At 31.9% G+C, this 13,876-nt stretch overlaps 2 protein-coding genes across 2 annotated transcripts; both read left to right on the forward strand.

Moving 5' to 3' along the window:
* Positions 1–283: 283 nt before the first annotated feature.
* Positions 284–6,950, forward strand: TRIADDRAFT_52977 (uncharacterized protein; the record flags this gene model as incomplete). The annotated part of the gene is made up of 30 exons (XM_002109159.1): positions 284–369; positions 519–587; positions 727–775; positions 1,003–1,067; positions 1,335–1,362; positions 1,498–1,548; positions 1,630–1,673; positions 1,794–1,881; positions 2,005–2,089; positions 2,202–2,361; positions 2,466–2,541; positions 2,728–2,772; positions 2,858–2,941; positions 3,017–3,131; positions 3,228–3,508; positions 3,633–3,753; positions 3,841–3,884; positions 3,979–4,149; positions 4,234–4,282; positions 4,357–4,393; positions 4,552–4,604; positions 4,704–4,804; positions 4,892–5,003; positions 5,105–5,145; positions 5,237–5,310; positions 5,440–5,473; positions 5,546–5,595; positions 6,526–6,590; positions 6,706–6,797; positions 6,891–6,950. 30 exons carry the CDS (start codon positions 284–286, stop codon positions 6,948–6,950), a joined length of 2,430 nt encoding a protein of 809 aa, XP_002109195.1.
* A 2,538-nt stretch (positions 6,951–9,488) lies between these two features.
* On the forward strand, positions 9,489–10,475 carry TRIADDRAFT_52978 (uncharacterized protein; the record flags this gene model as incomplete). Its single annotated transcript, XM_002109160.1, has 1 exon — positions 9,489–10,475. One exon carries the CDS (start codon positions 9,489–9,491, stop codon positions 10,473–10,475), a length of 987 nt encoding a protein of 328 aa, XP_002109196.1.
* Positions 10,476–13,876: the final 3,401 nt, after the last annotated feature.

The raw sequence follows: 13,876 nt of genomic DNA on the forward strand, positions 1-13,876 counted from the left end.
ACGATTCTCTAATATTTATGCAATAGTACGGCGACTCGCTTAAAAAGCGCTTCACGGACCTAAACGGCCTGGTGTGATGAGGTAACCTTGGAGTTTTATTCACCTACCTCTGGATACTGGAGTGGATGCTAGGATAAAATCGCGTTTTAAGCTCATTTGGCTTCTTTCTATTGTAATTCTAGTACTATTTGATGTTTCAAGTTGAGTGAATACTTCAGGGGTATTGGTTACAGTAGAAGCAACTTCTTCCTCATCGAGGATCAATGCTCTATCAAGTGGAAATATGGTATTACTGAATGGCAACCAAATCCATGATGGCCTACTTTTTGTGGCTATCATGTTGCTATTCCTAACCTTTACGTTATCCATGTAAGGCAACAAAAAAACATAAATAGTAATATTAAGCAGCACTAATTATATGGATGGAGCTGTCCATTTGAATTGGATTCCAATTCTTCTTGCTCCTTTTCAATTTTAATTGGATAACAATGTTGTCCATTTCTTCATAATATAAACAGTCGTATCCATCTACTCATTGGTTTATGGGTCGCTGGGCTTGGATTTTATGCTAGTCTATCATGTTACAGGTATGCTCTTAAAAGTACAACTACTGATTAACTTTCATAGTCAAGAAATATTGACCTTGTTCACTCCTTGTTTTTGCTGTCGTAAATGATTATTCACACCTTCTATGCTTGATTTATCTTTTCCATCGTCTTTCTCTAGCACATACCGACATTTAACTGAGGTGATCATGCTAACGAGAAAGAAGAAGGTAAGCGTACAATACCTTTTAGTGCGATCAATGTTGGCAGCCTTGATTAATACGCCTAGAACAATATATATATATATATATATATATATACTGTATATATTTGGAAAATAAATAATGATTGTAAACCTAATATCAGTGGATGCAATTGGCATAGCATTATCTTTGTTATCAATTCTGGTGATAAAACAACTCAATTTGTCTATTTGGCCATATATTTTGAACTATAGCCTAGAAAGCGAGTCGATAGTAGCGTGTGCAAAGTTTGTGACACCCCTGGTTGCAGAAGGCATCGGTATGCAAAGAAATAGGATTGAATACGTACATTCATTCGTATTCTGATCCTTAAATATTGTTATGATGGAAGCCAGCCTAATCATGAAAAACGTTCAAAAATTAACCTTCATGTCTATTACATTCATGCATATTGTATGCTAACGTGCTTGTACAATTCTGTATTCCAATTGATGAAACTGTTTACCACAATACAAACTGCTTAAAAACATTCTTTCATTGCATCCTACTCATAATATTAAAATATTCTATTTCTGTTAACCATTAGACCCATGTCAACCGTTTCCCAGCTAGAGGTGAATTTTAAACGACACCATCATTATTTATATTCGTACATCCGTAACTACCTCACTATATTTTACAACAATTTGTGCCTGAATGATATCGTAGTAATGCGTATTTCCTTTCTCATTTGCCAATTCCCTTTATAGCCTTGGATAAACACTTCGGTAACGGAAAAAGTCGATGACGCCTTAACGGAGGTAGGCAACTGCTTCTCGGTATATATTTACACTGAATTACATCATAATATTTCTTTGCACTAACGGTGGTTCTACTGCTAGTTTTTCAATTTACTTTTGGAGAATTATGTCTATTATTGGTACAGGTATGCTTTTACCGTAGAAGCAAGATAACGTTCTATACTTTCATCAATCATAATCTGCAACAGCTACCATACAATGCAGTATGTTTGTATAGTAACATATTCCATCCAATTTATTTGTAGCCAATTCAGCTCTCATGAAGGCCTAGTGAACAGCATCAGAGAGTCGATTCGATTTATTGTTTCCAGCCTTACCGTTAGAGCTATAAGGGTAAAATATCGCATAAAATGCTCTAGTTTTACTGTATACCTTCTGTGATTACTGCATATTTATTTTTTGTACAGCAATGATGGATATTTTTTATATTTTCTTTACAATTTCAAACACTTTCAGATCGACTTAACTTCAGTACTAATGGAAAAAGTATTTAAGGCCTCATTTCAGCAACTAGATGTTTTTGTGAAAGCAAAACAGCTCTGTAAGACTATGCTTTATTTATCATTATCACCGCAGAACTAATTATGTGGGGTATAAAGGCTGAAATTTGACTATCAGTCAAACTTAATTAATACGCAACAATTAATGTATAGGCGATGGTAATGAAAAAGATCTTGAATTAGAAACTTTACGTTTATTGGGACCGAATTTACATGTTGCCATGAGAAGTAAAGAAAAAGAAGTGTTTTATTTACGATCTCTAGCAAATTCAATCGTAACAATCGTTATTCCCGCAGATCTAGAGAATTGCAGGTACACTAGTTGAAGTCTTGCTCTTGTCATATTTGATTATTTTTCAATACTGGATATCGCCGAATATATGGCAATCTGTAACCTCTATCTACTAATTCGTAAAGGTCACTTCGTACCCTCTTCAGAGAAATTTTTTGCTGCACGATTTTGCATAAAGCTCTACATACTGTATCTGAACCGGTATGGATCGCAAAATATCATGTTTATAATAATTAATAATTTTTATTCAAAATGAAATTATTTTATTTTTATTTAGTGCCATAAGTTGTGTAGGTTATTGATAAGAATTCTTACCTCCTATCGTAAATTGCTAAACTAAAACTTTTTTCGTTGTATTTCAATTTCATGCATATGTACTTGATGTAGAATGTAATCAACACAGCCATATATTCATTCTGTGATCCAACAAAGGTAAACTAGACAACCGATGTTTAGCAAACTGTTAGGCTCCTTCCCATGCATTTATTAACTATATTGAATTTGGCGTATAAAATAGATCGATTGTCCTGATGATTCTCACTTACCTCGAGTGCCCATTCTATCAGCGTTTCAAAAGAGGAAAACTGTATCGATCTGCCATGTAAACGCATATGCATCATAATTTTTTGAGTACCTTTTTTAATTTTTAATCTATGACCTATTCTTTCCCTATTAGCCCTTCCATACGTCCTTGCAGAAAGCTATGTCAGAGCCAACGATGTTATTTCCTTTTCAAAAATTTATGCAACGAAGAGGCGTCATTCATCTAGTTAGTTTTTGCAGGACTGTAGGTAAGATTAGACTTACAAACCGTCCTTGCATATCTATAGCATTAAAGATTTCGTGACGTGCAATGTTAATAAAATTACTGTTGCTCAATACAATAGAGGATTTTACTAACCGCGGTTCCAAAGTAAATTCGGCATCGAATGAAATTGAAGACATAAATAGACAGGCTCTGCAAATATATGCAGAATATTTCGCGCCTGATGCTCCCAGTAAAATTCCGTGTTCCCGAGGTATCGTCTCTGAAATAGAAAAGCTTATCGCCAACAAGAAAGATGCGCTACTTTACATTCGTTTAGCAAATCCACTGTATCGTGCATACGGATACATAATGGCAACATTAGAAAATGTATATTTGCCAAACTTTTATGAGTCGGAAGAGGTACTATCGGATTGGGTTCGGCTGCAAATATGAAAATTACAACAGCAACAAGGGTTGCTTTCCATGCAGTATCTAGACGGTCTCTTAGTTCATAATACGTTTGCGTTTGTATATTTTATTGTAGTTTTACAAAATCAAATTTTCTCAAAAAACTAATGAAAATAAGGATAAGAGAATTTCGTGGGGTAGGAAGAGTTCAGCGCACAAGATGCCAGCTTCTAAAAAAAAATCAATGCCCGGATTGGGTACGGACATGTTATAATTACACTATTTTGACCTATCATATTAACCACAGATTTTTGTTATGCTTTTATTTTAACTTGTGAAAATAGTGGAAGGGTCAAGCCGTTCAAGTATAATCGATGATAAAGAGGTGGTAATTGATAAAGATAATCCCATTCTAGTAGTTACGCATCGTTAACGTTATTATGTCAGGAGCAAGATTTATGCCAGATTTATTACATATTTAGGAAATTGGCTCACACAGCAATTCACATGATGGAATTGGCGAAACAGCTTATGGTAGACAGAAGTCTGAAAGCAACGCTTCGGAGTTATTATTCGATCAGAATTACGACATAAGCAAGTGGTTTATCGAAGTTCCTGAAGCAACCGTTAAAAGCGATAGTAATGGAAGACAGGTACCAATTTGCTCGTTGATATTGGGAAACTTCAATGTTTCAAACTTGATAATTTAACGACATGGTGTATTTATCTTTCTGTAGATTTCTGCTTATCACATTTCTGTTTCAAGGAGAGAAGAATCGGAAGACAGTACGATTTAAGATTACCATACAAGTTAACAGACTGTACACATTTAACATCTTTATCTTTTTATGTGATAACAGGCAATACTGCTGATGAGCGTGCATGGACTGTCAGAAGGTTCACAACTATGCGGCCTTAAATTGCTAATTAAGTAGTTGCTTGTATGACAACAAGCAAGCATTTGTAGTTAAACCAAAAAATTTAAGTCATTGCCCTACATTTATAAGGGAAATAGTTGTATTTATTAGGCTTGTATATCCTATCATTTTTCGTAGGGGATTGATGGAATTCTACGTTCTCCATAATAAGCTAAAGGAATTTCATGAAGGTAACTTCAAAAGGCAAATAATCGTAACTTATATTCCTATTCAGAAGAGATGTTATTGATAATATTTGAATCTCATAGTTTAGACGTTTATAATTGCAGAGAATCTGGATGATAGTTTATTACCGAACAGGAAAGCGTTTAGTAATAAATCCTGGGAATTTTTCGAATCTAGGAAAATGTTCATGGAGCACTATTTACAAGTTAGAGTTGTAGCATATTTTAACAAGGATATTTCAGTGCGTTACAGTAAAAAAACTGTACACATAACCCAACTGTTTATTTATCAGGATCTTTGTTCGAAGCCTTTCCTAACATCAAGTGGTCTACTATATGCATTTCTGTCACCTGATGAAAGATTCGAACACATGTTCGAACCCGATGTAATCCTTAAGAAAGCAGGTACTGCTCTCTACGGTAATATCATTTACTTATTTTTCCAGATCTTAATCAAATATTTATCATCTGAAATGGAATATGTCATATTGCTTACTTCTTCCAAGATAAATTTTTCAAGCAGGTCCCAACAATGTTTAAAAAGGAGGTAAATAGATTTTTAAGTTTCATTAATTAATATGTATTCGTTCTTATAACAATAAATGATAACTATTGCAATTATTACTAACGCCATATAGAAAGGGCAGTCCATCGATATCTTCCTTCAGAACTTCGCTCATACGGCCATTGAAGCAGACAACGATAGTGGGAGGTCAGTTGAAAACCTCATAAGTTATACAATTAAAACATTAGCTGAACAATTATGGCCGACCCGTGTATGAATTGTAGCATGCAATATACACGATTCAGTTCGTAATATATTTTATTCCATCTGTTATAGACTAAGTATATCACAAGATACAGAAGTACCTGAGGTCAGTAGATTACAATATTTCTGATTAACAGTTTACCTATGTGTCATTTACCAATATCTTTTAATCAATCAGTTTCAATTAGCTCCTGAGCCTGAAATTGACTTATGTGATCTGTTACAAATGTAAGCTAGGCAAAATCAGCCCTTCGCAGCTGTTAAATATTGCTATAATTGTGAAATCATTTTTAACTATAGTAAATATTGATTAATTGCCTGGCGGCTTTAATTTAATGTCTAACAAATACCAATGTCCTTTCGTTGCCGTAATTTATTATCACAGACACTCTTTCGAGGATGTGAAGGAGTCAGACGGTAATATTATTACTATAGAGCTTTATGATTTAGATACAAAATGGCCCGGCTAATCTTTCATATTTTTCTTAGACAATAAAGTAATCCCGTTCACAAAGATGACAGATTACTTCATCTACTTAGGTGCGCTCAGTTTTGATATATTTTCTATATATATTTAATAAAGTAAGCGATAAGCTGGCATTAATGCTAATTTCTTAATATGATTAAAAAATGCAGCACATCACGTATTTAAAGCCAGTGGAATATCAAAACTTCTTTTATTAGTATTGAAAGCCTTACCAGACAGCCTTTTAGAAAATATTCTAGATAGGTAAGCTAATAATAGATTACGTTATAGCTGAATAAACATTTAGGAGTAGAAATATGTGATAGCCACGAATTAAAATCCCTCGTTTGCTTCAAATTTATTGGTATAATAAATGCTTTAACCTAGGTTGATAACGGTAAGGTTAGCGAAGCTGGAGAATGAGTATTACCAAGTAACTATAATCAAGTTGTTACAAGGTATTATATATCTCATGTGGATAATTATTTTTAACCAACGTCATATGAATAAATACCGTGACTTACATTCGTTGTAACCACTAAATTCATAAACTTTTTAGATGCCATCTTCGGTCCTCCGGATTCTCCAAAGTATGATGAAACATATATTATAATTTATATCAATAAAGGAAGTGAGGATTACAATATATCTTTCAGTTAAGTGACACGGCTTTAATTTTGACATTAAAATAGGACACAGGCTGAAATTGAGGCAAAAAAGACTGAGGCGTTTGAGCGTTTTATAAGCTTTCTTCCAGGTAAAGAATCTATATTTTGAAATGTACATTAAATCGCGTTAAAAAGCAATACAGCAAATAGAGTAATAATTATAAACGCTATGTATGAATCCCACACCAACTATTATATATGTAGACCTTCTACCAAAATGGATTGGTAAATCGAAATATCGTGATGGAGTCGGTATTGCATTTCAAATGCTGCAGTATCCCAAATTAAACCGGCAGGTAATTATTCAACAGTATTTTCTATTTCACGTAGGAATTATAACTGGATAACACTGCATTGCTAATGAATTTTAAAATACACTTCTTTTATAGCTCCTTTATGTTTTACTGGATACGTTAATAACTGAAATTTTTCCGGAAATTGAGAATTAAAGAGATATTATTTGTGTAGTGCAGTATTGTATAAAAGAAAATATCGATATCAAATATATCAGATGTTAAGAATTTTTAAAATTCCGCATAGGCTATACTTCTTTAAATTTTATGACGTAGAATGAGTTTTATGTCCTGCTTTTATAGTATATTAATGTTTGTATAAATTTCTTGTAATATAATCTTACTTCTCCTTTGGCTAAGCAAACATTTTCTATTGCGATAAATCTCCAAGCAGCAATGAGATAAGTTGTGCGACCTTGGTATTTTGAATTTTAATTACGAATGATGTTCAAGTGTAGAATTTAAGTGCGTGTTCGTCTTCATTTCTGTTTGACTAGCAAAAAGTGCTATAGATTAAATATATAAAAGCTTATGATTATGTCTCACTAAAGATGAAACATCGAATGCAACTGATACAGTTTTCTCATTATTGCTAATACGAAGTTAATAATTGTTAACTGTTCGATTGTACTGTCATGACTCGTACCGCCTAGCAGAGTCATGACCCTGTAAGTTATGATAAGATTGTTTCCACGATATTACCGTCATGTCTGAAAACTTGAAAAATAAGTGTTGTAATGTCTCACCATCTTAGAAACATAATTTGATTAAAAGTAATTATGATACAAAGACTCGTTCTTACTTAGTTTATAAAATAATCAATTTTCTTCAGATAATTGAACTCAGAAATGATCCAATTCACTGCATATGTACGGCAATGGCGATTTGCTACCTGAATTAATAAGATTAACAATAAATTTTACTGTTTTAGAATACATCTAAGCCTCTGCTATACTAGAGATGTAAAATTATCGTTTGACTTGAGTTCATTTTCATGTTTGGTATTCATACTCAAAGATGTCTGCTTCGTATATTTAGATTAGTTATAGACATCACACAAGACATGATTTACGGCTCATATCCGGCTTGATAATGATGCAAATATTTGATGAACAGTGTTATGCTATTTTTACGATAAATATTACGTTAAAATGAGCGTATTAATCTTTCTTAATTCTATTTTCAACTTTCTACAAGTTCATTCAGCATATTATTGCACTTTACCAATAAAGAAATAGATACAAATAAATTTATGAAATAATGCTTTATTAATAACTCAAATAAAGAGTTTCGAGTGCTTTCATGAGATTATTACTAATATGAGGTTATGATTCAAATAAAAAATACTGTATATAAATCAAGTTTATAAAGAAAAGAACAAATATACATACACGTATACGATAAGCATTTAATCAACAAGATAACAAATAATTTAAGATTGATCTTTTACTCAAGATTTGGGATCTGTAAGCGGAAATCTGGCTGATGTCATTGGCAATCAACGTCTTTAGAATTAGATAAAGCTGTATAACACACTTTACAGAAATTTCGAATTAATTTACTTCCGGATAAATTCTCTGGCTAGAAATAGCGGTAATATTTTGTATTATAAATTATTCAAGAGAACAGAATAGCCGTTAAGGTAATCGATGTTTGTTACTATTTATTTTAACTACAGTATAATGACAATAAATTACATTAATTAACGATTTGATCGAATTATTAACTATTTATCTTCAATCTTCGTCTCTTTCTCGTTATACTAGCATAAATTGGATAATGTTTGTCATCACTATCATCTCTGTTTACGAGTACGATGGAAATTATAATTATTTTGCAAGTCCTTAGTAAATTATTTATTACTTTACGAAGCAGCAGATTATTTACCATGTTCTATTGATACTAATAATAAACAGAGTTATAGTAAAGACATACGGTCATTGTTCGCTAATTGGTAATATAGTTTATAAATATAACTATCCTAGCTTGATTTATCTAGACCAGATCATATAAATAGCAGTATAAGCTTTAGACTTATTAGTTGTTACATTCTACTTTTTGATATTAGCTATTTTTACAAAACTAGTAATCAGCACGTTGGAACTCATACTGTAATCAAAACGTTTCCTAATCACTTACGGCTACGAAAAGTTGATGGAGTAGAGATTTATTTGCAAGGAAGTAAGCGGTAGAGAAAGTAGTTCTAATTTCTTAGTCGATTTTGCAAGTAATTTATACTCTCAAACTTAAAATGCTTCCTAGCTATTTTTGATTATCCGATCTATTGTCGATATAAGCTTTTGTTCACAAGAGAAAAGGAAGTAGAAAATTATATAATTTTAATCTCTTGTTTAATATTTGTAGGTAATTTATATAGCAAAACTTAAAATCCTGCATGTTCTTCTCTTATTCATCATAACCTATTGTCGATTGAAGATCAAACTGCCAAGGAAAGGAAAGAAGTAAAAGAAATCACTATTCACACCCTGACTAATACAAATACATACGGTAGCATAGGATCATCAAGCTACTTAATTTATCATGGCGATTAAGAATTCAACTGATGATGTCGCCATTTTTATAGGGATTTTTTTTCCATTCTCTTGCGTAGCAATTATTGGTAACTTATTTATCTTAATTACCATACGTACGACTAAAACTTTACATAAACCAACATATTATCTGATAGCCAATATGACTCTTGCGGATGCCATTTGTGCAGCATCAATTTTAATATATACTATAGCTTTAGGCGTCTTTGAATCCATGGACTGGCCAATATCATCATTGCGTATCGTTTGCAAGTTCTTTGGGCCATGCCAGTTAATTACTTATATTACTGCAACACAAACTCTAACTGCAATGAGCATCGAAAGATATAACGCAGTAATCCATCCTCATCCAAAGGTCACCAAAAAGAAAAATATACATTTGATAATAATTATAACTTGGATAATTGGAATAATAATGTCGATCCCTTTTATCCAGATTATTACCGCTGTGCCTCAGATGCATCTTCCATGCGAAGTTATCCAATATAAGAATTCCACTTATAATCAAGTTTATGCTGGCATCATAATTACCACTCAATATATAGTACCGTTAATTATTATGTTTTATACTTATGGATACCTCATAACTCGTTTACGCTATCGCCGTCGCCATTCACAGATTTTTCGTAGTAAAAAAATCATGCCAAATAATCAAAATGAACTTAAACGAACGATAGCCTATGCACTACCCTATATAACTATTCCAACTCACCTACAGCAAATACGCCGAGCGAGACACCCTGGTAAATATATCAGTGATGTTATTAAGATGGCGGTTCTTGTTACCATTGCTTTTATGATACTGGCTTTGCCTTGGACTATAGTATTAGCTTGGATGACTATTCAGCGTCAAAATTTAAGTAAAATTTATAAACATAGTAAAGGAGTGCTCATCTATCTTGTTCATCTATCGCAAACTTCATTTCTCCTAACAAGCTTATATAATCCTATACTTTTTTGTGTTTTTAATCAATATTTTCGACAGCGACTGCAACAAATCTTTTATCTACTATTTAGAAGAGTTACTGATCATTTCCGTAATTTATTCCATCGCTTCCAAGAGCATACACCGCTTAAAGATGACGATGAAAGTTCTAGTATTTCATCGCGCTGTACATCCAATTGCTAGCATGATAAAGACACTAGTTGTATCCCTTCATAAGTAACTATCTTGTCATACAAAGTGTCTTGTTCTATCGCCTAATAGGATCAAATACATACGATAACCAATAACAGAAAGAGATATCATTGTGATCAATAGTATCATTGTACTATCTAAATCAGCTATTAAAGATTTATTTAATTTTAACTACCTTATAATTTAATTATTTCCAATATTAGCGTTGATAAAATATTATGCAGAAACATAGCGGGTTCTTTTAATTTTAAAAAATAAATGAAGATTTAGCCAACTTTAATAAGAATTAAAAAATAATGATCGCTTTTCTATAAATACAAGTTGGAAGTAACTATCTCAGCTAGCAGTTGTTAGTATACATACGCAAATTATTGACCATAGCGCGTTATTGACGTATCATTGAATGTCTACTAGGATAGAGTATCCATCCATAAATCTCTTGTAGTAAATTACGAAGCTAATCATTACTCGTATGTTAAAGTTAAATGAATTATCTCAATCAGCAGTTGTTACTGACGTGCTCAATATATTGATCGTAGCATGTTATTGATGTATAGTTAAATATTTAAGATAGATTATCCATTCATGAATCTTTTGCAGTAACTTACAAAGCTAATTATTCCTCGCATGTTACAGATAAAAGTAGTTACTTCGACTAACAATTGTTAGTCTATTGCTCAACATATTGATCATAGCGTGTTATTGACGTATAATTAAACGTCTAGGATAGAGTATCTATTCATAAATCTTATATAGTAAATTATGAAGCTAATTATTTCTCGGATATTAGAGTTAGAAATAATTATCTTAACTAGTAGTTGTTGGTATATGTGCTCAATATATTAATGATAGCGCGTTATTGATGTACTGTATATTAAATATCTAGGATAAAGCATCCATTCATAAATCTTATATAGCAAATTACGAAGCTAATAATTTTTCTGATATTAACTTACTATAAATTACAAATGATTATTATCAGTAACAGATCAGATTCTTTATTCTACTACAGTATTTTTTATATACACATCTTATCGAGCAACAGATACTAATAAACCAGGATCTAGAATACATGAACATAACACAACAGAATATTATTATTATCTGCATCGATATTTTATTGCCTACTGATAAGCCTTATTTCAGCAATCTTTCATTTTCGATTACTTTTATTAATTATACCGTTGATCGACAGACTAGATATTTATTAGTTATAAATAATATTTAAAGTATGAAGATTGGTGTGTATATATATACATGATTGCTATTACGAATCAAATATTGTGTGATATATTTCATTGGGATTAATTATCTTAATATTAAATATAGCCATCGGCTACTCTTTGTAACACCTTGAGCCTACAAATACCATAGGACAGTTGTAACAAAACCTGTTCTACTAACTGTAATAAGAGTATAAATCAAACAAGTAATTTTATAACAACAGATTTTATTACTGATTCTCTATCGATTGTGATATTGCGTAATGGTACAAGAACTCTGGCAGACAAGGAAAACTTCCTATAGCAGCAGATCTTAGAAAAGAAGGATTTAGAACAACAATGACAGGAAAGCGTAGCTACTTACATACATTATCTAACTTGCTTACAAAAATAACAATAGCGAAAAACATAATTCCATCCTTACAGAACTTAGTAAGAAAATAAGATTCTATAATTAGTATCACATTCTACGAAGCTGAAATCAACATACTTGAATTATCACAAACATTACTTATATATACCTATTATTGTCAACTGCCCTAGGTTTTGGTATTATTTTTAAGTGATATCTAATTCACTTCTACATAATATGTTGACAACAATAGCTTATCTAACAGCTTCACTACAGCAGAATACTATTATTTATCTAATTCAGCATTTGATATCTTTAAAATCCTGATTTCAGCAATCTTTCAATCTGATCAATTTTATTAGTTACTCAGAATTTTGATCAAAAGACTGGATATTTGTTATAAATAATGCTTGAAGTATGAAAATTACTGTTTATCAGGTTACTATTTTGAATCAAATATTATTTTGATGTTTTGTTGGAAATCATTACCTTAACATTAAATACAATTATCGGTTACTCTTTTTGAATCTACTACAATAGTTGTCTATGCAAAGTTTTATAGCAGTACATAAAAGTATACTTGTTGTCACGCTAATTCATAATAGTGATAGATTTGTCATCTTTTCTATACAAAAATGGAGAAAGAGTTATCTTTGGGTATTCTTTAAGATGAAAATTAGCAATGACATACTCGCAAGGACTAGGGTGCAAAAATATAATTTCAATTCATTCTTCCCTGGTTAATATAGAACTTGAAAAGAGAATCATCGGCCAGCCTTTATTATGTTGACTAGAGTAAAATTGAAGCACAATTACTGATTAGTCTATAAAATGTTGACTAAAGTAGCTCTACTTGTTAAGGTCTATATGCAGAAAAATATTGCGATAGATTTCTCACTCTTTTTTATAAAAGTAAAATTATACATTCACCGACTACGATATTCTTTAACGTATTTATAAACAGGAATAGCCCTAGAGAGGTTCTTTGCATATAAGATGTAATAGCAGTAGATTTCCCGCACGCTTATTAGCAAACTGAAAACACAATCGCCGGTTGCTCTTTGATAAATTGACTAGAATACCCGTACTTGAAAGTCTTTTATATAAAAAATACAGTAGCGACATATTTTTCAACCGTTTGTGCAGAAGCTGAAAAAAGAAGCGTTGCCCAGGTTTCAAAAATTGAGTAGAATAAACTCCTCTTATAAGACATTTTATCTGACATACAAAGGCGAGAACTTTTCTACCTGTTCATCAGAAATTGAAAGACGCAATCATCGGTTGCTCTTTAATGTATAAACTATAATAGTTTCCCTGGTAATTTTCATTTATAAAGTACTGTTGGAATAATCAGAAGTCGAATAGATTTTTTAGCCAGTAATATACTATAGATATTGAAGATATACAATAGCGACTAGTTAACGGTCATTTCAATCATATACCTATGAATACTTGTAAATAAATTTTCTACCCATTTATGCGGAAATCGCAAATGTATTCATCAGTTGCTTTCCAAGCCTATAGGATGCTTGTGAAATCTTTACACAAAAACATCCGCCATGTAGAAATTAGTTTCAGTTAGTTTTCAGCCATGTATAGATTACAATTCCAAAATCGGCAATTGTTGTAAATTCCCTACACGCTAATGTAGAAATTTGCACCGATAATGATTAGCTATTCTTCGGTCTTATGCAAATTCAATCCTGAAAATCGGATATCACAATTTACTTTTCTAGTCTTTCATGTAAAAGTTGAAAATTTTGTCATCAGCATATAGTAAATAGATTGACTAAATAATGATCCTTATGGGAAAGGTT

The sequence above is a fragment of the Trichoplax adhaerens genome, genomic scaffold (genome assembly GCF_000150275.1).
Source record: "Trichoplax adhaerens TRIADscaffold_2 genomic scaffold, whole genome shotgun sequence".
Taxonomy (NCBI): domain Eukaryota; kingdom Metazoa; phylum Placozoa; class Uniplacotomia; order Trichoplacea; family Trichoplacidae; genus Trichoplax; species Trichoplax adhaerens.